Source organism: Synchiropus splendidus, chromosome 3 (genome assembly GCF_027744825.2).
Source record: "Synchiropus splendidus isolate RoL2022-P1 chromosome 3, RoL_Sspl_1.0, whole genome shotgun sequence".
Taxonomy (NCBI): domain Eukaryota; kingdom Metazoa; phylum Chordata; class Actinopteri; order Syngnathiformes; family Callionymidae; genus Synchiropus; species Synchiropus splendidus.
In genome coordinates this window covers 25478670-25503502 of record NC_071336.1, presented here as the reverse complement: position 1 = coordinate 25503502, position 24833 = coordinate 25478670, and the positions used below count along the sequence as shown (strand labels likewise).

The following is a 24833-nucleotide window of genomic DNA, read 5'->3' as shown; positions in this document are numbered from 1 at the left end:
AACAACAGTGCTCTTAGATTGCAGCATCCAGTGCCATCTAAGTGTCACAACCTGCAAGATTAGATGTCATATATTTGTTCAGAAATTCAATGAGTCACAGCAGCCAATGACAACAAAGACACAAAAGACATCCAAGACATTAAAGATACAAAAACATTCACATATCATCAGCATAGATAAAACACAAAGGTACAAAAAAAAAACATAACGGCGAGACTTCACAAAAAAACAATAACAAAAATGGCGTCTGCAATGGCATAATCCAGGGCCCACTGAGGAATGAGAATCTGTGAATTTTTATATATTTAAGCAAAATTACCAGGAGAAAAACAGCCTTTTCATGGAAAGTAGTATGATGATAACGATTATGGCACGATACAGAAAGGTTTGGCGATAACACCTCAAATCAATATCAAGATAAATCGGGCTTGTTCCCCTCAATAACGCTAAATGCACAATTAAGTTTTCACACACACTTTGCATTCTGCGTTCTATTGCTCAACATCATCTTTGTGGAACCTGAAACATGTCCGAACAACCAATGTTGGATTTCTTTTTGGAACTAACAGGATCAACTTCGACTACTGTTACTTCGCCTACACCCGTGTCAGCTCGCCATTTCCTTATCATCTGTTTCTCCTCTTACTCTGACTGGATGGAGTCACGGGTCTACACAAGCATTAGCCCATCTTATAGGGGAATGAACATTGCCTACCAGAACACACAGAACAAAGACATTTATGTTCTTTTTACTAAACTACTTTCCACCACAATGTGAGGTGCCACCTGCTCGAAAATTCATGTGCATGAAAAGGCATCTTCAGCTGGTGTCAAAGAACGTTTCAAAGCAACCAATATTGACCGTCTGGTGTCTTCTTTTTTCAGCGATAATTCCAGAGCAACTGCTCTAGCATATATCTTTTATATTAAAACCAACTACGAATTAACTGCATAAAAGATAAAACCCCTTTATGTACACACACAGAAAGGTGTGATGATCGGCTTCGACCTGATGGATTATCATTAAGGTACCGTGTGACTGGTATTGACCAATCAAGGTTGGCGTCTGTCCAGTGTGTTGCCTCGTTTAGTGTTATAGGGCTTTCGTAAGTGTAGTTAAGACTATCGTAGCCCAACAGAACAAAATTATAGAACTGTACAAAGTCCATCTGACCAGTGGGAGCACTGTTTACTGACGCAGGAAACATACACCTATCACAGCCAGCATCCCAAATTGGCCACATACAGTATATGAGCATCCTTGGTTTGTACTTGGTTTTGACAGTTCTGCTTCACATGGCAGCAAAACCATTTTGACTGTTTTCAATAGCAGAGTGCAACCTAAAAGTGATATACAATGCAACCACTTACAGTCAGTATCTGGTGTCTGTAGACAGCTAGCTCAGCACTTCCCACCAGCTTTCTGCAGTGGCTTGCAGGTTGTCAAGAGAAATCCAACACCATAGTTGGACCAGCAGGAACCAAGCAACTCGGCATCTCTTGTGATGATGCTCATAAAGCAGAACACTTGTGCAGATCCTACCAAGTGCATCACTCTAATCTCTGTGTCTAGGATCAGCTGAGCAGCAGGTGGCTCACAAGTCCATTGCAAACTCGCAACAGAGATTAGTGATGGCGATTATACTTGGAGAACAGGATGGATGGATAAAGGGATGGATGAACTGAGAGCGAAACCTGGAGATGAAATGAAAAAAAAAGATTGCCCACATTTAGAGGTTCTACAAAGATGCCAGATTTAAATGTTATTTATCCCTAATTAAAAACAACCCACTAAAATGGCTGTTGAAAGACTTGAATATTTTTATCAAACCTGCTGTAAACGTGGCTGTAATAAGATTAGACTCTGGCAGCAGCACACTTGTATTCATATTTCATTTGATGCCAAGTTTAGCTATGGCTGGTTGCTGCATTACGGCACCTCAATATGTCAGGAGGCGGCACTCACAGGAGATGAGAGAGCACTCAATGCTTGAGAACAGAGAACTTCCCACTGTGTTACTGGAATTGGCATCTTCTATTAAAAGAAAACACGACATTTCATACACTCAGAACAGTCCATTTATTGATGACACTGACTGTTTTGCATGCAGGAACTGAAACTCAAAGCATAACCATAATACCAATATGCATTAATATATTTGTCAGTTTAAAATCTGTTGGTTTCTGAGCCGGTTGGTTTAGCAGTCTCGCCACAATTACCTCAGACAGAGGGATCATGAGTGCTTACCTGTGAGAGGAGTTAATCCTTCCAATCGGTCAGCCTAATTTTCTCTAGCTAGCTTGATTGTTCTTTTTTTTTTTTTTTTCGTATCCTTGTGTTTTTATGTATCCGGATTCTCTGTAGACGTCTTTGACTTCGATGTTTATTGTTTATATTTAATGTCTTGGGCTTCTTTTGTGTCTCTTATCTTTGGCTACTGTGACTACACTGCGCACACAGAAATAATTCATTCAGTGTGTTCAAGGAAGGGGTGAGTATCAGCAAGAGCCTCACGATACAACAGTATCACAATACATCACAATATTGTGACAGTCTGGGATAGCCTGTTTAATAGATGAAAACATGTTTGAGTCACATCAGCGAGCTGCTGGCAGCTAGCAGCAGCGGCTAACATGAATGCGGGCCACGGGACAGACGGGAACTTACACGTTTAATGCAGGAAGTTAACAACGAACAGGAGCTTTGTGAATCTGTCGGTAGTTATCATGATAAATGTGTTGTCGGTGTCGACTGTGGTGCAGCCAAACTCTTTCCACCGGTAGTTTAGAGAGGGACGTTGGTTTTCGAATGCTGTAACGCACATGACACTAGACTGAAACTTCATTGTGACCTTGCGTGAGGAACCACAACTCAAATCTTATTGACCCGCTACCCTCTTCAGCTACTGTGTTCAGCGTAATTCAATCAACAGGACAAGCGAAAAGGTGAGCTAAGTAACCAACATGCCATGAGGAAGCACAATTCCGTGTTAGCCATGGTGAGCGGACAGTCATTAAAAGTCAAGCTTGGATTAAGAGCCTTAAACCTTGGTGCACAACTCTTTGTAAAGCCTGGAGATAATAGCCTTGCTGCTGACGTGCACTTTCTGAATAACCTCTTTGGCATCATCAGGCCCTGACAGGTCCCATCAACACGCTGCTGCAGTGACACGGAGCATTCTTTTAAATCAGCAGGTTGCTCGGACGGGTTCTCAGGGTTGAGCCCTACGGAGTCGGTTCCCACACCTCCCTCTTTCCTAGTCAGTTAGCCAACATGCCAGGAACAAAACCTTGGGAATGCAAGCTATGCAGTACTCTCAGCTTAAGACACCTGTTTAGACGGCCGACAAAGAGAGAGCCCTCGAACAAGGGTCCGCAGGCAACCCTGCTCTGACCTCGTCTGACTTCTACCCTGAGAAATAACCTGCAAAAATCAAGCACACACAAAATGTCAGACCATCTCAAATAGAATCACCAGAGAAAACGCTAGGGGGCACAGGCGAAACATAAAAACTGTTCAGTCATGCACTACTCATCTCAGCTTCGGATTTATTGCTGGTATAAATGTGCTGTTGTTGATATATTTGCATAAAATATTTGATTACTTGCTGGTATACTGACCACATACCATACAGTACTGTATTTTCTACAACGACCATATTTTTTAACAAGTAAAGACGCTATTGAATTGTTTAATTCTTTTGTTCTTTTTGGTTTATAATGACTACAACACAGCACAGAGCTAATCCCAAAACTGCAGGTTCATCGTTGAGATATGGGTATAGTTTCTGAATGATTGGTGGGATGACTTTTTATTGACACTACAGAGTCAGAAATATTAAGCTCAAATTCTGTTTTTTTTTTAATTACATGGCATATTCTGTTTTGCTCTGCGAGAATACCTTGGTTTTCTTAAACTATCCAAACACAAAATTTGTTCAGTCTAAAGACAATGGATGCATTTCTCGCCACTGTATTTCAGAGTTCAAGTTTAAATTAAACTGAAACCAATATATGTTGTCCAATTCTGACCAAATATTTGTTTATTGTCCCCCACATTGTAGGTCATGTATAAGCCATAAAAACAGAAACTCCTTGCTTTGTTTATTTGCAAAAGCTGTCTAAGCAATGCTGAGTTATCCTGAGGTTTTTGTGGTGCGGTTTTGTCATCTCATATTACTAGAAAACACATGTTTGCTTCTCAGTGAGCTGCTGTAGAAATGCCATAATCTGACAGCAAACATTCCAATGAAATAAAAAGGGTCAGGCAGAGGGCATGTGGCAAGTAATGATGTTTTGTGATAAAATTTCATTTGGATGGCAACAATAATCAAAACTACTTTTAAAACGGGCTTTACAAAGGCACTCAAAACAAAAAACGATGCCACTCGCAAACTCTTTTCTTTAGGCGTTCAAGCCAACACCAGCACAACAGAGTAATGAACCAGACAAAAATACTTCTAATGAAAGTCTCCTGAGAGTCTCACTGCCCCCGACAGGAATGCAAAAGCCTCCCATTTTTTTCTAGACAAGCTTAAATGAAGAACTGGGTTATTCCCAGAGAGATGATACATCCAAAACATGGAGATTTAAACAAAGAAATGTCAGGGCACTTCTTTATTAACTGCAACCAAAAGGCAAAACAAACAGAACGGCGACACTGTGGAATTATTCATGAGTAGTTTTATGAAAAATAAAGAAGCAAATTGGAGGGCGTTGGAGACGATTGGACACCAGTGGAGACAATGCAAAACAAATGACTGGGGTGGAATATAATGGAGGGTTGCGGCACTGTTGGTACAGTGACAGCTCTGTTTCACCACCCTGGGCTCTGCAGGGCACAAGGGGTCAGTCCTCGAGCTGACCGCATGGAGCAGTGTACTTCCTGGACCGCGGGAGCTTTTTGTAAGGCGTTAGGGTTCGGTGTGTCACCAGGAAATGTTGTCAATGCGGTTAGTGAGCATGTTGTATGTCACAGAAAAATCACAACACATGGTTTTGCAGTGGCACTATCTCTTGTTGTGGACTCGGAGGGTGGCAGTTTCAGCAGCTACGCCCTCAATCAGAACACACGAGGGGAAGATTTCTTGTATTAAATTCAGGAAGTAGGTGCATTAAAACTCAATTCGGCGATGCGCAAACAACCACGAATATTCAAAGTTCCATGGCAAGATAGCATGAAGGTTGTATGGAAGTTGGGCGTTGAATTCGGGCATGCTCCAGGTACTCTCAACTCAATAGTAAAGCGCATTACAGTAACATAAATCCCTACATTACTGCGAACCATCCCTCCGTTTTTAACACAGTAAGTTAAGTTATGAAGAACATACAAACGTTTTTACTCACTTTTAATTGAAGCTCTCGGCTGGTCCGCGAAAGTCCTGTCTTTTCCCACATGAACGACTTTAATTCCTCAGTTTCGCCTCCGTGATTTGCTCCAAAATGCCACTTTCCCTCGCTCCGATTCGGCGCGGCGAGGAACCGAACATAAACCTTTTAAAATGATACGCCTCCGCCGTGGCACTCTCAGAAACGTGCTGATTCAAGACCAGATAGTATGTTCAGATATCTGGTGTCTGGAGTGCTGCTGCGTTCAAGCAGAACTGGTCTGGGGTCTGTTTAGGGACAAAAAACGTCTAAGCCGGTCGTTCATTCGTTGATGTCGAATCAAGGCGGGGATGTGAAGTATTCCGGCCCTTTCATTGGCTTCGGATACTGTCAATCTTGATACAGCCCGCCACTCATTGGTCACATCTTGTTGCGCCGGTATTATTATTTTTAATGAATGTTCAATTTCCCAGATGCAGTCTATGATTACGAAAAAAAAAAAAAAAAAAATATATATATATATATATATATATATAGCACCTCAACGCCTATGTTTGTGACTTTGTACATCTGCGGACGCCAGGGAAACAATCGTGACTATTACTCATCTTTACCTGCAGGAGACACCTTTCTAACTCGAGATCGTTTTTATTTGGAAATTGGTTTCGTTTATCACTTTTTCTGTGCATTTTCATGTACTCTCTCCTGTGATTAGTATTTAACATTTGAAATATTTGGGTTTAGCCCTGATTTATCTGCACGTATACCAGATCATGTTTAAATGGTTTAGTGATTTATTTGTTTTAAAATTTTGTACGATTTCCCTTTTTCTGAATCAATTTAAGGTTGATCTCATAATCTTATTATTATTGTTGTTGTTGTTGTTGTTGTTGTTGCTGCGATTATGAATAATAAAAATAGTATTTAGGAGGTCGATCTAAAAATAAAGACAAAAAGGAAAGAGGTAGTTGTGCATTTTGGTAACATTTAATTAAATTAAAATGGGGCTTGGACTGTGTCAGAGAATGCATAGATATGCGATGACAATAGCGGGGCTCTCTTTTGTTCCCCTTTGTCCACCAATTAATAAGTGGTGTGTGCTGAACTGCTGAAACACGGCTCCTTTGTCCTCATCCTGCGATATACTGTGGGATATATTGTCTGAGAACAATGATGAGAACCCCATGACAGCCGCTGAATCACGATGGCCACTTGAATAATGCGGACTCCACGGTGTATTCTGGTTCCTGGTCAGTGAAACACACATTTTCTGGGAAATATATAATTATGCATGTGTTTTTTTAAGTCTCGTCGTATTCTTCAATTGTCTTAGAACAAATATTGTTACCCCTGAATATCTGGCGCTAACAGGTTCCCAGTGATGCCCGAGTATCGCCACTAGATGTCAGAGTAAAACAAGTTACTGACCAGAGTTTGACTGGCCTTGTTTACTGGTAGGTTATTTTTACGGGATGCGGGCAAATAAGATAGCAAAATCCCCCTGTTTTTTTTTTTTTTTAATCGTGAATCTTAAAGAAGCGATCGGAATTGCGCACTTTAATCGCTTATGATTCAGCACCTCCAAGTCCCGGATGTTGCCATGGAAAAGGGGGAGGCAAAAGTGGTTTGCTAGGAAGGTTGCCAGATTGTTGTAAATACGTAAGCATTTTTTCTTCTTTTTTTCTGGAATATAAGGGCGGATTTACCACTGAGTTGTCGCATTTATAAATCTAAACTACGTTCTAAAAATACAATTGAACAGAGTTGTTACTTTTATGATTGTCCTTGCCATGTGGATTAGCGCCACTAATGGCTTATCTGGCAACCCGCGGCGCAGCACTTCCACTGCTCATCCAGACCGACTGTGTGTGCGAGCTGGCTGGGATGGACTGAGGGAGGGCGCTCTTTCAACTATAGCTCCCTCTTGCTCTGAAACAAGCTAGCCCGATATAATTGAAGATTCCAGGTCTCTGAATCAACAAGACAACAAAGTATATATTTTAGTCTTTCACAGCCCACTCCAAACACACTAACACGGCATTGATGGTAATGTATGCAAGGAAACAACCGAGACTCGGCGATGGGTAAACAACTATTTTATTCTGATATTTCTCATGGCTACGGCTTGTCACTCCGCCATTTTTGCCTAAATAAATGTCACTAAACAATAATGTATGTGTTTGAGCCATAGATTGTTGTGTTAACTAGTGTTTTGTTCTGTGTATTCGCAGGTGCGACCGAAGAGATTCTCAGCCCTATCAGGTACTACTAGATTAAAATGGACACTCTAGTTCAGGCTTCTGGGGAGCACAGCAGGCCCCAGTCGGTGCGGAAAATAAAGTGAAAAGTACTCGGTCGCACGCGAATAACCACCTCAACTGTACGAAATGTGCATCAATTCAGGCTTCGTGTGACAAACACGACGTTCAGCGAGTCGTTTCGTCGAGACTTACGGTCAAGGAAACCTTCGAGCCGAGTTTGATGTTGATCTTAGCACGTTAGCTTACTTGCTAACTCGAACGATTAGGGCCTGACCGCAGTCTGACACTAAATTGAAATAGCAAAATAATATGATCACGATAGATGAACAAGCACAACGCTAATCTTTATTTATTGTGCCGTTGAAATAATGGTTAACTAACTGAACTTACAAGGTGCTTGTGTTTTGATTGCTTCAGTGTAACTTTGTATTTGTATGTAATGGAATACACCTAAAATGTTTAGAACTATATATTTTGTCAAAATGCCCTACATAAATAATTTTTACACAACGCTGTGAAGATTTGTGCACTGTACTTTCACTTGGATAAACAGTAATATCACTGTCATTACATGCACACTGATTTGGTTCTTTCTAGTTTTTTTAGGGTTTTTTTTTTTTTTTAATAAAACGGTTCAGTTTGGCCCTTTTACTGGCGCATACTAGATGATTGGTTTCTCCAACAGACTCTCAAATACTCATCCAAGAGCCATCCAGGAGGTGACCATCGACATGACAAGATGCGAGACAACTCAGATGTTATTCCTCCCTGCAAAATGCTCAGGAGGTCTGACAGCCCTGACAAACACCTTGACGGCACCGGTCACAGCAGAGCTAAGGCTGTCCACGCACACCGGGCTAGGGACAGAGATGGAGGTGAGATGGGATAATATATAACGTTTGTCTTGGATGATGAGGCTAAAGTGGTCTTGGAGATGTTGGAGAAGTTCTCCATAACAAGTACAGTATCAGCTAAGGTTTGTGACAATGCAAATTTGAAACAGACCGCCTCGTGACCATTGTACGGATTCAGTAAATAACTACCATGACATGATCGTCACAATGTAGTGAACAAAATCTGTTGACCTAAAATGAGGCATTCCAACATTGAATAGTTTGAAGTACAATTTAAAAAAATTAAAACTGTCAGCAAATTGTTTAAAAGATACATCCAGAAGAATACTTGTGAAATGGTTGTGATGTATTAAAATGTCTTAACCCCAGTGATTGCCACATAGTGGTATAGCTGAAGTAATAGCACAATGACTGCTGCCCTACTGCACTGTCGAAAAATTAGCTTTTGTTTTCAGTTGACGAGGGATTGGGTTGAAATCTGTTTTCGTCATCGCTCACAAGATTTCTTATTTTTCAAAAAAGTATGAGAACAAATCACTGACAAAGTTTAACATGGCTTACTCCAAATGCTACCATTACACGAAATGTCACTAATTTTTTATTTTTATTTTTATTGCAGCCATTGCTTAGGTTATGTTTACCATTAAGGCCAATGTGTTGATCAGTAATTGGGCATCAAGTTTGGCTGATAACTGAAAGGCCTCTTGTTCTTGAGTCGGTACAGTTGCCTTAATGATTATATGAATGCTACTATTACTTTAAAATGTCGTGTTCAGTGAGACCAACAATTACACTGGCAGTGATTAAACTTGTTTGTGTTCCAGCTGGTGAATCAGATATATAGAGGTATGCGTCTGGAATGTACTGCGCACATTAACTGGATGAGTTGTTAAACATTCTACAGTGTTAAGTGAAGCATGTCGACATTGTCTTTATGTGAGAACTGCGTGGACGAATGAACACGTGCAACAACATATTCAAAATTATTTGCATTTTATGGAATGAAAGCAATTCAGTTCAATTTAAAGGGCTAACTTGGTAAAAGATTTGTGAGATCACAATAAGAAGAAGCCTGTGAATTTGTTTAATGTTATATTTGTTTTTGAAAAACACTTAACCAGCAAAATTCTGGCCACTATCTGTTTGGAATTTCTGCTTCCAAACTGGAACAGAGACCACTTGTCGCCTCACTAGGTCTGGGTGGGTAGTGGTGTGACTTGCTTGATAAAGCTGCATCACTGCATTGCAGGGAGTTTATTTCTAATAAATGTCTATATTGCGCGATAGTGGCAGCGTAGAGTTGGGGAATAGTGGGACGCAACACTTCACTCAAAACCCCTTAATATTGAAAGGAAAAACTTGTGTCAGTATCTATGAGCAGAAACGGAAATGTGGGTATATTTTGAAAAACAAGTTGTGTGTAATGAAGGAACCATTTTCAATTCTGTTATTTGTCAATCAAGAATTCATTGTGTCAAAGCAGCTACAGACTATTCTGTGGCTCTTCAGAATGCCAGTTGTTTGAGTTGAGTGTTACTTATTTAACCATAGTGTGTCTTGTGCAACTGTGCAGCAGCTGGCAAACTCAAGCTCAAATTCCTGTAGCATTTGGAAGCACCACAGCAAGATAAAGGCGGTTGTTGTTGCTCCTCTGACCTTAATTGCTTTTCCTATCTGGAAAGTAATGTTTCTAATGTGTGTTGTTGCAGGTACCAGTCATTCACCACAGGAAAACTTGCACAACCACAGTAGTCTCCACAGTTCTAATTCACATTCTAACCCCAGCAAGACGTCAGACACGGTAAGTTTGGCTTGCTGTTCTAATTGATTCTTCCACACGTCTGTTTTTCGTGCTCGCCGAAATTACACACATTATTGCCAAATCCAACAATGATTACTGTTTTTCAGGCAGTTAGGGAAATGGGATGCACAAGTTGAGCATTACTGTTGTGCAGTAGTTACTGCTGGTGCATGCTAATTACCAAATGGAAAAGTACAGGCTGATCTAAGGATTGTAAAAAGAATCAATCAGTCTTTTAATACTCCAATCGCTCTCTAATGATGACTGCAACTGCAAAGCTGGAAGACGATCGACAATGAAAACCACTTACCGTGGGTAAAGTCAGTGCAGCAGTCAGAAGAAATCCAAAGTGGCAAAGCTTCAGGTGTTAGGTGACTTCCATCCATCAATGTATTTTATGTTCAAGCACGTCCAGGCTGAGACACCTCTAAAGCATCAGTCTGTAATCATGGACAGTGTCAGCGGAGTTGGAATGAAAGTAGACATGCTTCCTTGAAAGAACGTGATTTAAAGTCGGCAACAAAGCTGTGGTTTGAGTCTTCAGAGTACATTTGTTCTGTACTTTAAAGAAAAATGTTGAAAGGAAGATGAGGGTTTTTAAATTATGTTTCATTAATTTTGAGTAGGATTATAATAATGTGTTGCACACTGCCAAATGATTGCTTCTCAACCCAGTGGAATTGATGGCAAGTGGAATAAGGCTGTCGCCGGTCATTTAAAAGTGAAATAAAGATGATCTTATCTAATATTTGTTTTTCCACAAATTGTATTTTTATGTTTCCCATAAGTTTTCCTGTACTCTTTCACTGTCAAAAACACATTTTTTAAATAAATAACTTTACACAAAGTCATAAATTTAATTGACATTAACTATAGTGAAGTGACGACAATAACTTGAGTACTTCTCCGAACAATAGATATAAGTACTTCAAAAACAAACAGGGACTAATACTGTAAAGTCAGTTGTTTCAGTTACTGGACAAGCTAGCCCTTGTGAACTACTCTCCATTTAAGTTTCCCACCTGTCAGAGACAACATGGTTGACAGTCATTCAAAACAAAACTACAATTCACCTGATTCATAGAAGTCCTGAAACAGTTTCTACACGTTACAGGCAGAAGTGATGATCCTTAAGATGACTAATCGCTCCTTTAGTTGTAGTGATTTTACTTCTGCAGTGTCTCAACTGTGTTAAGCAGAATGATACACTGGGCACTTCATTTATCCACCACAGCAGCCGATTACACTTGAGTGAATGTTCATATCCACTGTGAATATCTCCAAACAAATGGATTTTATTAGGGCTGGGTATCGATTCTAATTTCAAGAATCGATTCGATTCCGATTCTCATGACTTAGAATCGATTATCACGATTCGATTCCATGCGATCCGATCCAATCTCGATTCAGGTTAGTATTTAAACCATTTTCTGAGCTGTTGCCATAATCACATGACAAGTAACGCAACGTATTAATACTAGTATCATATTGACATTCAACAGGAAATTAATGAAGGATTCATAGTAAATGATAATAAAGATATATTATCAAAATGAAAAAAAGATATTCTCAGCCACTGAAAATGTAAACAGAGTGCTGGTTACTGACTTCACAGCAACCTGACGGTCATTGGTCAGTATGTAAACAGTTCTCTGTGGTCTGTAGTACGTACGAGTAAGAGCTTCCACTCATCATCAATATAGCGAGTTGTCAGATTCGTGTAAGCTTGCGAAGATGTCCACGTATCACTTGTAATGCCCACCCTAACTGCTGACTGAAGCTTACTTTACACGTTTTCTTTTACTGACTGCTGCATGTTTGGGATAACAGAGGTTTGCGAGACACCATACCGTAAAGTTATTTTGACAGAGCGTGCAGAATTAACCGGTAGTGGTAAAGTTCGCTCGAGTTTCATTTGTTGTGGCCCGGTGGATGGCTTGGAAAGGAGCTCTGGGTGATGTCGCATCACGTGATTCGTGAGGTGGGTCATATTTCCGCAATACTGCAACACTTCCAATACCTCCATTAGGCATAACATGCTAATTGCCATGCTTTTGTCGAGCGCATTTTTGGTTTGGTTGCGTCTGAACCCAAAATGGTGCCAGACCATTGCTTTGAGTGTTTCAGGCGTTTTCACACCCGGCACGTTGCTAGTGTTGCCACTGTGAGGAGGCATGTTGTTTTGACTTTGGTGTCCCAGGTGCGCGCCTGCGTCAAAGGGGTTGGACTTCACCCGGAGAATATGTGTTAAAACGTAAATTAATTAATCCGATCTTTGGACCTACGAATCGATTTTATGGAATTAATGTACGAATCCATTCAGAATCAGAAAATCAATTTTTTTAAACACAGCACTAGATTTTATCGTTTGTGTTCCTGTGCATTGAAGATGAGGGGCTTAGTCTGTGTAGTGGGTTGTTGTGCCACCCAGATTTGCTTCCCTCCATGCAGACGTACATTCCTCTCCCACTCAAAAACAACTCGTCCGGCAAATGCTGTATTTTTTTGTCGGCTCAATCAAAATGTTAATCTTTACATTAGTTGTAATGATGGTAAACGTGTCATTTATAATGGCACCTTCGGGCTGGTCTCGGTTTGTTTATCAAATATATATATATATAAAGAAATATCTAGAAAATATAGTTCTGTCCACCTTCAGCAACAATATATTCAAATTAGATTTCAAGCTATTGCATCAGGCGTCTTTGTTTCTCTCTTGCATGTGTGCACACACAGGCTATTTTTGATCTGCTGATTTGCTTCTATTTCACAGCCTCACGAGCCAGCCGATGACTGGTCTGAGCACATCAGCTCATCCGGGAAGAAGTACTACTACAACTGTAGGACAGAGGTGTCCCAGTGGGAGAAGCCCAAAGAGTGGTTGGAGAGGTAGCTGCTGCCACCCAACAATTTGTCTGGTCATTTGAATATTCTCTAATTGGCTTAAGTCACTCTCATTCTCAGAGAACAAAAGCAGAAGGAGACTACCAAGACGGCAGTTGTCAACAGTTTCCCGAAAGACAGGGACTACCGAAGAGAGGCCATGCAGGCAACAACAGTGCCGGCCTTCACTGGTCTTAGTAAGTTCTTAGCATGTCTACTGCAACTTATTGAAATGAAGCACATTGACTTTATGCTTAATATTATGAGATTTATTAGGTTTAACAACTGCTGTTCTGGTTTGGAGACTGATGGATTTATGTGTCTTTTGTGTTACTCGACGTAGTGTGGTGACGTGAGACAGGCTTTCATCCTGACTAAGGGTGTAATGATTGCCGGTGTAAATGACATACCGTGGTAACCTTTGTGACAGTGATACAGCATCTTTTAGAAATAGCCGGCAACCAGGATATCTCACTTCACCAATAACTCTTGGTGACTTCTTATTGCCTGGGGGTGGAGCAGTGGTTACACTGAGTTCATCATTGGAATCTGCTTCAAATCAATATATAGTGATTTTGTGTTGATATCTGGTAAAATAAAGGCCAGACTTCTCAGGTTCGTGTGTGTGAGGTAGCGGAGTGATCACGGCAGAGTGTGAACTCTAGCTGCATGCATTACAACAGACCGAATATGTTTATTTAAGTGCTTTATTTAAGAATGCAACTCACGGACCTGCTAATGCCTGAGCGTGTCTGCTGCTGAGTGCATTGAGGTGACGATGTGCTCTCTTGAGCTGGTGTCAGCATTTGTGACTGCTCAGCTGAGTCGCTGTGATCCCTCAAATCCAGTCTTGCCAGCATTTTCCTCCAGTCAAATATATGACATTAAAATGTCGCCCCAGTTGATTAACATTTGAACAAACAAGGACATCAAGACAATGGCTTTAACCATTGTTCCATCATTCTGCAGTATAGAAGAGTTTCATCACTGACTGTGGTGGTAATGTTGGTTTCTTGTGTCTGTGATGGTTCCTCAAAAAAATAAATAATTACATAACATAATTTCATCTGTTTCATTTATTCACGGAAACAAGTTAAAATATGTTCAGGGTTCAAATTAAATCATTTACAGTGCAGTGTCACACTTCCTGAGTAAATTTAGGTTCTTTTGTTTTGTAAATATGCACAGATATAGACTTTGTATGAATAATAACAGCATTCACATTTTTAACTTCTAACAAAAGATCATAATTTTGGTCTGATCTAGTGCTTGATTTCAGTCAGTTGCACTTTAAAATTGTCATTTATTTTTTTATTTTTGATTTATTTCCATCATGCTAATATCATAGTAGTTCAGACTATGAACTCTGATGCGGACCGTGTGTGTGAGGAATCAAACAACCTCATACAACATTTGTAGTTTTTTATTTTTATTTTGGGTAACCCACGCATTGAAAGACTTCAGGCATTAAACGGTGCGTAATCTCATCTTAATTTAGTCAGCTCCAAGCCACAGCACAACTGTTGGGTGACAATGCAGCTGATCAGTTTTAAGAAATGAGTGACTCTCCTCATGCTCAGACGCATGACCCGATCCAATGAAACGAAATCTGAAATATCTGAAAAAAAATAACCCTTTTCTGATTTGTATATCGCTCTGTGTGCATCTCTAAAATATTCGTTGTTCTCATAACCCCTCAAATAAAAATATATATCTTGTATATATTCTGTACACGTCATTAAAATAAAAGTCTATATTTGGAAGATGTGCTACATACATGAATGTGTGAAGTCATTTAATTATTTTTATTTTTAATTATTACTTTCAACACCTCAGTGACCTTTAATAAGCAACTTGTTAATGCACTTTGTGAAGTCCATTCCCAGATTTGTATATAATAAGAAGGTGGAAATTATATCACAGAAAATGGTAGGTTTGAATTTTGGCGGTAGCGAGATCTGTTGCTCAACCAGTGGAAAAGTTAATTGTTTTGATTTATTCAGGAATATTTTTAAAACTGGGAACCTATTGCAGCTACAACTGTGTTCTGCGTGTTTGTTGTGTACCGAGTTTGAACCACTGTCTGCTAGCATGCTGTTGCTTCAAATGAAAAGGTTGCACATGAGGGACTCAAAAGGTCATGGTGCCACCCATCGTCATGGTGACAACATTGCTCAATAATTTGATTCAGTCTACGCTGAATGTTAATCAAGATAAGAGCTGTGGGGCTTATTGCTTTTCAGCTATTTTCTGCATGGTAATGTGGTCGGTGTTTGCAGTTGCATACCTAGGTCCTATGTGGACGTGTATGCACCGTTTTCCACTGGACGCTCCAGTTCCCTCCAGGTTGCCTTGCGCCCCCCACCCTATGGAGTTACAATGGGCTCCAGGTCCACAGCTCCCACATGGGAGTAAGCAGAAGCGAATTAAAAAATGAGGAAGAAACTAAATGAGGAAACTAAAATTATGTGGTTCTTCAGACCTAATGATACTGCCGATGACTTGCTGTGTTTCTGGAACAGTGAAGTTAAAATGTTGGTTCACTGCTAGTCGTGCGAGATTTATTGGAATCCTGGTGTTCAAAAATGGCAGTTGAAATGAATTCTATGTGTTTTACTGCTGAAATTCATCATTTACTCAGTAGCTGGTTTTGAGTTTGTTTTTCTTGTCTCTCAGAAATATTTCTGTACCCGCATCTTATCCGGTTCCCTCTTGTTTGTTTACTTCAGAGTCAGCTCAGGTGGAGAAGCCTGCAGCGACCCTCACCAACCAGTCGCAGTCATCATCAAGCTCTGGCAGCTTAAATACCTCTTCTGCGCCACCCGGGTCGTCTGCCTCCACAGTACCAGTGTCCCCAGTCCTGCAGTCCCCAGCCCCTCCTCTGCTCCAAGACCCTACGCTGCTTCGCCAACTTCTCCCTGCACTTCAGACGGCCCTGCAGCTCAATAATGCCAGTGTGGACATGTCGAAAATAAATGAAGGTGTGACATGTAGAAGCAGAGAAGACAGTTGGAGTGGACAATTGGCTTTTCTCTTCACCAGTTTCATTTATAAAGGAATATGCTCCTATTCTTTTCTGTGCAGTTCTGACGGCCGCTGTTACGCAAGCTTCATTACAGTCAATGCTTCATAAGATTTTTACTGCTGGACCATCACCTTTCAACATCACTACTATCCTTTCCCAAGCGGCTCAACTCTCCAGTCAAGGTGAGACGCAATCCATCTGTTGACTAATTTCTTGAGGTGAACTGATCAGTTTCCTGGTTGATGGTCATTCCTCATCTTGTCGGAAAAAAACCAACGGATTCAGCAGTACTTTGCCTTAAAAAATAAAACTGTCTTGAGTTTCAATCTGCTCTGCTCATTATATCCTGGGCTCAGGTGCTGCATTGCCTGTTCTTCAATGGCCGAAAAAGGCTGGTCGTATGATACCATGAATTCAATGAGTTTCCTCATAGCTTTGCACTGAGCAGCTTCAAATGCTGTGTGAGTGCGTGGTGAGCAGAGGGTGAGTCTTGGAGTGAGAAATGAGATTTCTTGTGTTGAAAGATTTGACTGTGGTCCCTCAATGACTTATATGGGCTTTGCATAACTTGCATATTGCAAGTTACTGACCGCATTGTAACAGATTGACACATGCTACGGTCTGGGAATACACTGGTCGGGGTGAATAGTGTGGTTTTGTGTAGTTGCAAAGTTTTTGGAGAGAGGACTGTGATAGATAAGATCAAGATCAAGCAAAATTAAGATATCAGTGCCAATCGATCAGTGCATCCCTACTAAGTTCATCTGCTTTGATCTCCTCAGTTGGTCTGTATTATAGTGTCCTCATCTCCTACCTTTTTTCTTCTCAGCAGCTCAGCAATCAAACCAGTCACCAATGTCATTAACGTCAGACGCTTCATCGCCCCGGTCGTACGTTTCTCCAAGGATCAGCACGCCGCAGACAAACGCTGGTCCACTGAAACCCCTTCTCAGCACGCAGTCGGCTTCACAAACAAAGGTGAGAACCAGATTTTGTCATTGTGTTGTCGCCGATTTTATTGGCCTTAGATGTCTTCCCAATGTCTCAGAATCAAAACATTTTATACTAGTTCCAATACCTTCACCTCAATACCAGTTCCTCAATGATGCTTTTTTTCTATACACATGGTATGTACTGTATAAGTGAAAATAAAAGCATTTCAGTATTTTCATCCTCTATAGATTTGTTAAATACATGTTTAACTGATATAATCTAACTAGTATATATAACACGTATATAATATGAACTAACACAGCTCTAGGATAGTGAAAATAGGTAGGCGCTGGATTGATAAACCACATGAATCCATCATAGTATGGAACTATTACTTCTATCTGCCACCGAACTCTGAGATCGCCTGATGAAGACTATTCTACTACTATTATGCTATTATGCTGCCTGCTTTACTTTATGTCTCTCATACCTGTTGAGTGGTTTCACATCAAAATTAAATGTTCTGCTCTGACCAACACTGCAGTCTGTTTTACTTATGAAGGGCAACAAGGTCACATAGGTCATGGCATATGCACTGTGCCTGCAACTCCATAGAAGACTGACTCATGAGCCACCTCGGTTAGATGTTTGTCGCTCCATTGCAACACGTAACGTTAGGTAGACATCACATGGTTTCAAGTTGAAACTTCAGTGTGACGTCTATTCGTGTGTTGGTGGAGGTATTTTTCCAATGCAGTGCGTCATCAATCATATGATCCTTTGAGTGGGTTCTCATGAATGTTCTGCGTCCTGTGGTCGTATGGAAATCAGTGGTCAGATAAATTGGTTGATCAAAGCACTTAGGGTAGGCTTATTTTTAAAATTAAATGACTCCCAAATGGATTATCATCATTCGTTCACGGTCCATTCATAAGTCTTAAAATTCTTAAAGCATGAAAAAGCAAAATAGGACCCAGGAGGATAGCGAGGATTTTGAAATGGGGTGTCCGAAGCCACGCCCCCAGGCCATTCCCCTCTAGACATGCCATGTCCACGACTGACTTTACAACTTGCTTTGTAAAAAAAAAAAAAACTGTAAACATCTATTTGTACAAAAATGAGTTCTTATAGAAACAGACATCTGAGTCAAATAAGAAACGTTAACAGAGATGAACTCAGTTGCTGATGCACTTTCAGATGCAGGGGTCTCCTGGGCAGTTGTTTTACTGACTCCTATTGATTTAAAAATACTTATTTTTATCATGATTCTTTCTCTTCCTACAATCGAAATGTCAACAGTTTTGTTCATCTTTTATATATATTTCTGCAAGATCTGTTTTCTAAACTTTCACACATTTAAGCGTTCATTCACTCGAACAAAATATATATGAAGGCTTGCTGCTCGATTAAATAAATAGAACCATGTGATTTTTTTTTTTTTTATATATTTTTTTTTTTTTGTCCTTCCTAAACTATTTGTGCCATGCAGCGAACTTGGCGTTGGGGAGCGGGAGGCACGAGCTTCCTACTAAAAGAGACATCAAAAGTATGGCTAGTATGCAGTATAAATTAAAAAGCTATGAGTTAGTTTTGCAAACAATTGTTTTAGAACTTATGTGCAGTTTAGTCCTCTCATCGGCATCAGACATCCCATCGATCACAGTGCGCTTCCATGTCACGCCACTAATATGGCAACAAATTTGTCAAAATTAATGGGCGAAAACACTTTATTAAATGGAAACTAGTGTGATGACACTAGGAGTGGGGCATTATACGGGCACCAATGATCAGACCTTTAAGGCGTCCTGCTGCGGATACAAGCTCCTAGCTAAAAGCCTGATAGGGCCGCTTCTGTTTTTGCTGCTCGCATACCTCTTTCTAGTTAAAACACTGCAAGTTATTGTAGGAAAGCGTTTAAACTTGTGACTTTGGTTTGCAGCTGTCAATTGGGAAGCAGGCATCTCATCCGCAGCCCACATCCCAGCAGCCGCTCTCCAGCGAAAAGCAGCACAGTCACGATGCCATCACAGCATCACCTCGCACCCTGCAGCGTCAGAGGTAAGTCTGGTTCATTAAAAGCACCATGAACAAGGTTGTTTAAGTCAGCTTCATAGTTGCTTTTGTCATGTGCGTTAAACCCGATATAATCTTTTTGTTGTGAACGATTTGGGGAGAGCTCATTGCCTGAGAGCCAAGGCGAAGTCTGGTAGAGTTGTTGTAGCTCCCCCTGCTGATCAGTTTTGGAACTCTTTGAGGCCTTGGAGCTCAATCGTGGTGGTCTAGTTGTCAATGCTTAGTCTCAACTTTTTTCAAAGAATAATCTGTGACTGTAGCGCAATGTATATAACCAGTTATGAGGCTAAACCCTTTCTCACATAAAGCACTGAAGTGTGAATTCTTCTCACCAATGCAAAAATGTTTTCAATAATGCTCATCCAAGTCTTCTTCACACAACGGTGTCACTTGCATGTTTGGTTTGTGAGAGGAGAGACAAGGGTCAATAAGTGAAGCGGATTTAAAATCTATAATTACCTTCTAGTTGAAGCTTACATCAGAGATGAGTCAGCACCTGAGGACAAAAAAAAAATCGATGCTCGATATAGTGCGGCACAAGCTTCAGTCTTCCTAGCCTCGATGGCCGACAAATGGATTCTCCAATTTTACCTGTTATTATTGACAAAGCTAAAGAGTTAAATGTTTTGACGTCTAACTCGACTTCGTTATTCCCTTTAGCTATTTCCTGTTTTACTCTCTTGCTGTCCTGTTTCGATGCACTGTCAAATGACTGAATCCCCTCAAAGGTTTCTGGAATCTCCAAGAATTTTCAAAAAACTGGAAGGCAGGAAGCATGGGCTTTGTGTGTAACACTGTAGACAACATGCGAGATAATCGGAAGCAATGATTTTGACGGGCCACAGCATATTGGCTGGTCCATACGGTCATTTGCAGAAGACAAGCTGATGAAAGAGTTAATGCTGGTCATCTAGTAAGGGTGTCAGACGCAGCTGTGCATCACATGTAGGCAAGTTCCTTACATTTTAGAGCAGTGTCAACTGACCAACTTCGTATGATCCGATGACTCACACTTCCTCCCACATCACGTGAACATTTTTGGTCATTGCAAGCTGTGGACTTTCAGCATGGGCACCCTCTATCGTCCGCAGGCAACAGCCTGAGTTCTCCGTGTGGTTGGTGGTTGTCGATCACATTAATGCGAAGGGTTTCAGCCCTCAAGAGCAGCTTACTTTTCACATGCTCTGTTAAGTGTGTCAGATCCAAATTTGTTGCTGCTGGACTTGCAACTATACAATTTTAATGAATGACCCGCGAATACAATTAACACGTGTATAATTTTGTCCAACGAATTTGATGATGATTTATGGCTTCTTAGTAACTGAGACTGTGACTGTTGCTCTGCTGGCTTTTGCTGCCTCATTCCTTAAATTCCTTGGCTGCAATGCCATCTGCTGGAGACTGTACAGCACTACCATCCAGTAGTCAGTTCTTTCAATTGAAATGTTGGTCATATAAAATGATTGTCATTGAAGATTACTGTTATTCTGTTCCATTTAAAAGTCTTGAAATCTAAAACCTTGGCACTTTCTTGTGGTTTCTCACAGCAGCAGTCAGAGGAGTCCCTCCCCAGGCCCTAACCCCATTGCACCGAGCAGCAGCAATGCCCCAACTTCCTCCTCCTCAACCACGAACTCCACTACCGCCCGGCCCTCCTGCTCCTTCACCCCCACCCTCGCTGCCCACTTCAATGAGAATCTCATCAAGCATGTGCAGGGTTGGCCTGCAGAGCACGCAGAGAAGCAGGTGAGAGTCACTCTATGAAACCAGTTCTGGTGACCGTAGATATGTGTTGTGACAGGCGCATGCTTTGTGGTGCAGGCGTCAAGACTACGTGAAGAGGCTCACACGATGGGAAGTATCTGCATGTCAGAGAACTGCACTGAGCTCAAAAACCTCCGCTCTCTGGTCAGAGTCTGTGAAATCCAAGCAACGTTGCGTGAGCAGAGGTAAGACTGAACTTCAGTCTCTCTGGGTTTGTGTAAACCTGTTAACTAGGGGTCTCAAACTCGCGACCCGCCACTAGACACCCAAATATAGCATGGGTGTTTCAGTGTTTCGTGAAATTGAACGAAGGGAAGCCACTCCGGAAGGCACAATTGAGCCTGCTACACAGACTGAGCCTCTTTCTCCTTTAAAAATGTAGCATTGTGCAAGGCAGCTGTGAGCAGCGCAGCCCTCTGTTTACGGGAGGGGGAGCGCTAGTATCATCCACCCATGAGTCCCGAACAGACACTCATGCAGGGGGGTCTGAGTCACAAAAGCAGAGATTGCTTGTTAGAGATGTTTTGAAAACCAATGATTTTTTGGCAGTGGCCCGTGCCGTGTTGCTATTGCCGTAACCTGAAGGAAACATGATTCATGTGGTGATGCCAATACACTTTAAGGAACAGATCATTCAGGATGCCGTTGCTGCTGTGACAAAGTAACCAAACAGCATAGAAATTTCACAGATGCGGTAACTTCTCTACTCGAGCACAACATGCAACGAACAAAAACAGCTGCAGTTGTTTGTGTCACAGAGCATGTCATAAATCGTCTGAGGTTTAATCAGTTTAACATCTCATAAATAACCTGAATAATCTGCACTTGTTCTGTTGCATGAGCATTAGCACTTTGCTGTTCAAAATTAATACTAGGATGACTAAAAGAATACCACAGTTACATAAAGGGAACTCAATCTGCCAGAACTCACCCTGGTAACTGATTTTTTTTTTGTTTTGTTTTATATCTCAGATTTTCATCATTTTTATCTACTTGCCAATGTGTTGCTTGTTTGAGACCTACTTGTGAGAATGGACCCAATTCATTCCATTTGTCATTGCTCAGGTTGACTGGTGGGAATTCTTCTTAGTTTCTGTTTATATTGCAATAAAAAATGAATGTCACTGTCATTTATTCTATATCATGCAGCTCTATCACATTTTGTTTTATATTAGGGCTGGGAATCCGTTCTCAAGATTCGATTTGATTTTTGATCATTTCTGATCTGATTTGTGCTTCCGACACATCTACGGGTCAGATAACCATGAACATAAACTTCGGCAGTGGAGACTTTGTTGGTTCCCACCAGAGACATTTGAACAGTAACATTTGCTTGTTTTGTCTCTCCCTCCACAGGATACTCTTCCTGAGACAGCAAATCAAAGAACTAGAAAAGTTGAAGAATCAGAATTCCTTCATGGTCTGAGGACTGGGCGAAGCAGGTGACGGGGGCGAGGTCGACCCATTGCACAGAAGGAGAGTTCGACTCCTCTTGAGTCCAGTCTTAAACACACACAGGAGCTGTTGTTGCTTTGTATTTGGACCGTTTGGGCTGGACCGCCAAGAGGAGATGGAACGCAGAGCTGTGAGGAGGAAAAGGGGTTGTTGGGGGCTTTACAAGACTCTGCTCTGTAAAACCCCTGGTGGGAAAACAAACTGTAGACTTCTTGTAGATGTTGTTACCTATGTTGTACATATGTTTTGTAGATTGAAGCCATGGAAAGCCATGCCTATCAAAGCTTTTGACATCCAAATTAATCGACGGCGAGGCGGCTACACTGGTTACCAAGCCTTTTATTCATGTTAACTTGTCTGCAGACTTCATTCGTCAGTTCATAGATCATTGAACCATCGAGCACGTACGCGCACGCATGCTCCCCGAACAGAAACCTTCCAGTCCGCTTGTTCTCGACACAAACCGGGCTTTAAGGCAAGAACTCTTCGTAGCTTACGCCCCTCTGACGTCGAACCTCTGTGCTGTGGTGTATCGCGCAGCGCGCTCGCCCGTGCTGGTCCACCATAACTGCTCGCAATGGTTCAGTGGTCTATTTGCAGCTTGTGGTGGCCCTGCTTTCCCAGTCTGGACAACAACAGTGCCTGGTGGTTGGTGTGGTGGAGTGAGTGGCTTCTTTTTTTCTAAAAACTGAGGAGGCGTGATGTCCTGCTGCTTGAGACTCTCCGACCCTTGCCCCCCAACCAGACCTCCTCCAGTCTGTGTGTCATCAGTCTTCAGTTGAGGAATGATGCACTGACTGTTCCTCCCAAGTCCAACCTGCAGAGTGAAGATCACCGGTGCATTCCTTTTTTGTACAGTTGCCACAGCAGCAGCAGCAGAGAGATGAATGAAAGGTTTTTTTTTTTTTTTGTTGTTTTTTAATTTATTTACCAGAGTGAGGTTTCATTTGCACTCGGTTGAGGAGTGATGTCACCACTGGCCACGGTTCCGGTCAGAGCAGGGCGGTGAGAGGTGTGTTCTAATAACCCGGTTGGACTTCATTAGGACCCGGTTCTGTCACTGGAGGGTTGCTTCGTTCGAGCTAGTGCCTTGTTGAAAGTCTTATCTGTCCACACGCCCACTTCATCCTTCGACCGACTACTACAGGTCTTTCAACAAGCATCGGGTGATTATTTCTGGTTTTCCGATTCCGTTCCGATGACTTCTCGCGGAGGAGCAGGGTCATGCTCGGCTGCCAATGGTCTTTTCTTCCTCACCATACAATGTATCAGCGCTTCACCACATCTTCAGTACAGTCGACCACAGCTTTGTATATTGTTTCCTGAAGTATATTGACAGATGTAATAAAATATGTCTCTCCAGGCTGGAGCGTGTTTCTTCATTTTCTCCTGGCTGTCGCGCGCAGGTTTGACCGGGTCGGACTCACACTTGCCAAGGCATTTGGAACGGTGGGAACTGCAGTGGGCAACCTGATCTGAGAGGGCCTCAGCTGGGGAGGGTTTGTTGGCAGCCTGCATTTACTGAGGGATTCTACAAGGGGGAAAATGTGAGATTTTTTTTTAATGGAGGATGTGTTGTGTTTGGGGAAAAAACACTACAGTCTCTGACTGCAGTGGGGAAGTGACAGGTGACACAAACGGAAGTGATGTGTCCGGCTGGACAACATCACAAGTTATTGGTGTTGTAGTGGTCGCTGTTTGAACACGTGGGGGCACTGTTGCACCGTGTTACCGAGTTGAAGAGCTTGGAGCTTCATCACCATGGTTAGTGGATGGATTCTGACGCCCCGAGTTGAACTTAATCGAGGTTTATATATTATTCATTAAAAGACTGAGATGATTCAAACATTCGTAGTTTATCACCTGAGTTTTCGTACAGGTTTGTCATTTTGCGCACTTACAAAACTTTTCTTTTTCTCAAATATATTGAGGCAAGCCTCACATTCACATCAGTTAGTCCTTTTTCAGAAGCGTTGTGAAAATCCCTGGGAATATAAATGTGTGTGTGCGCATGTCCTCATTTTAACAAAATAAAGTCAAAAACTGGCTTTGAAACAACTTGTCTGTCATCCATGTGAACATCAAGAGAAGCGAAGAAATTGATCAAAATGTAAAAGCCGAATTTTGGTGATTTAAAAAAAATTGCCCTCCCTTATCCAAAATGACAAAAAAACGTTTTTTCAAAAGTTAAAAAAATAACTTAAAAGCAGCTTGTCCGTCCTCCTTGGACCACGTGATGATCAAGAAAAGAGAGGGAATTGATCGAAATTGAAAAGTCGAATTTGGGCGATTTCAAATAATGCTGCTGACCAGTGACGTAGTCTATGTGATACATTGGGAGCTATGAAATGAAAACAAACACTTCCTCAGTGTTTTCAGAAAATGTCTCCGGCAACCGCTTCTGGGGCCTAAGCTCAGGATGAGCATGATAAGTCTCCAACAGAAGGGATTCTAAT

The 24833-nt window shown here is 41.5% G+C and overlaps 2 protein-coding genes across 8 annotated transcripts in view; one reads left to right on the top strand and one right to left on the bottom strand.

Moving 5' to 3' along the window:
- Positions 1–5580, bottom strand: part of mpp7a (MAGUK p55 scaffold protein 7a) — a 112943-nt gene extending 107363 nt beyond the window's left edge. For 2 of the 4 annotated variants that reach the window (XM_053858353.1, XM_053858355.1), the window contains exon 1: positions 5347–5580. The gene's annotated coding sequence lies outside the window, so the exon portion shown is untranslated. The remainder of the gene's footprint in view (positions 1–5346) is intronic. The other 2 variants (XM_053858357.1, XM_053858356.1) reach the window with 1 other exon arrangement.
- Positions 5581–7192: 1612 nt separating this feature from the next.
- waca (WW domain containing adaptor with coiled-coil a) lies at positions 7193–24308 on the top strand. Of its 4 annotated transcripts, none has more exons than XM_053858360.1 (13): positions 7193–7412; positions 7560–7590; positions 8275–8464; positions 10153–10244; positions 13018–13133; positions 13209–13324; positions 15857–16108; positions 16212–16334; positions 16982–17130; positions 19025–19143; positions 20709–20904; positions 20980–21107; positions 22279–24308. In XM_053858360.1, the coding sequence occupies exons 1-13, from the start codon at positions 7372–7374 to the stop codon at positions 22346–22348; spliced, it is 1623 nt and encodes a 540-aa protein (XP_053714335.1). In that variant the 5' UTR covers positions 7193–7371; the 3' UTR covers positions 22349–24308. The 4 variants fall into 4 exon arrangements, with proteins under 4 accessions (XP_053714335.1, XP_053714333.1, XP_053714337.1 ...); XM_053858358.1 differs by having other exon boundaries at positions 20706–20904; positions 22279–24294; XM_053858362.1 differs by having other exon boundaries at positions 16985–17130; positions 22279–24290.
- Positions 24309–24833: the final 525 nt, after the last annotated feature.

Bases quoted from the DNA above. Each gene is read 5' to 3' on its own strand.
- waca (XM_053858358.1), top strand. From the start codon at position 7,372: ATGGTAATGTATGCAAGGAAACAACCGAGACTCGGCGATGG. The intron at 7,413-7,559 runs GTAAACAACTAT...GTGTATTCGCAG, and splicing joins CAACCGAGACTCGGCGATGG to GTGCGACCGAAGAGATTCTC. The intron at 20,905-20,979 runs GTGAGAGTCACT...TTTGTGGTGCAG, and splicing joins CAGAGCACGCAGAGAAGCAG to GCGTCAAGACTACGTGAAGA.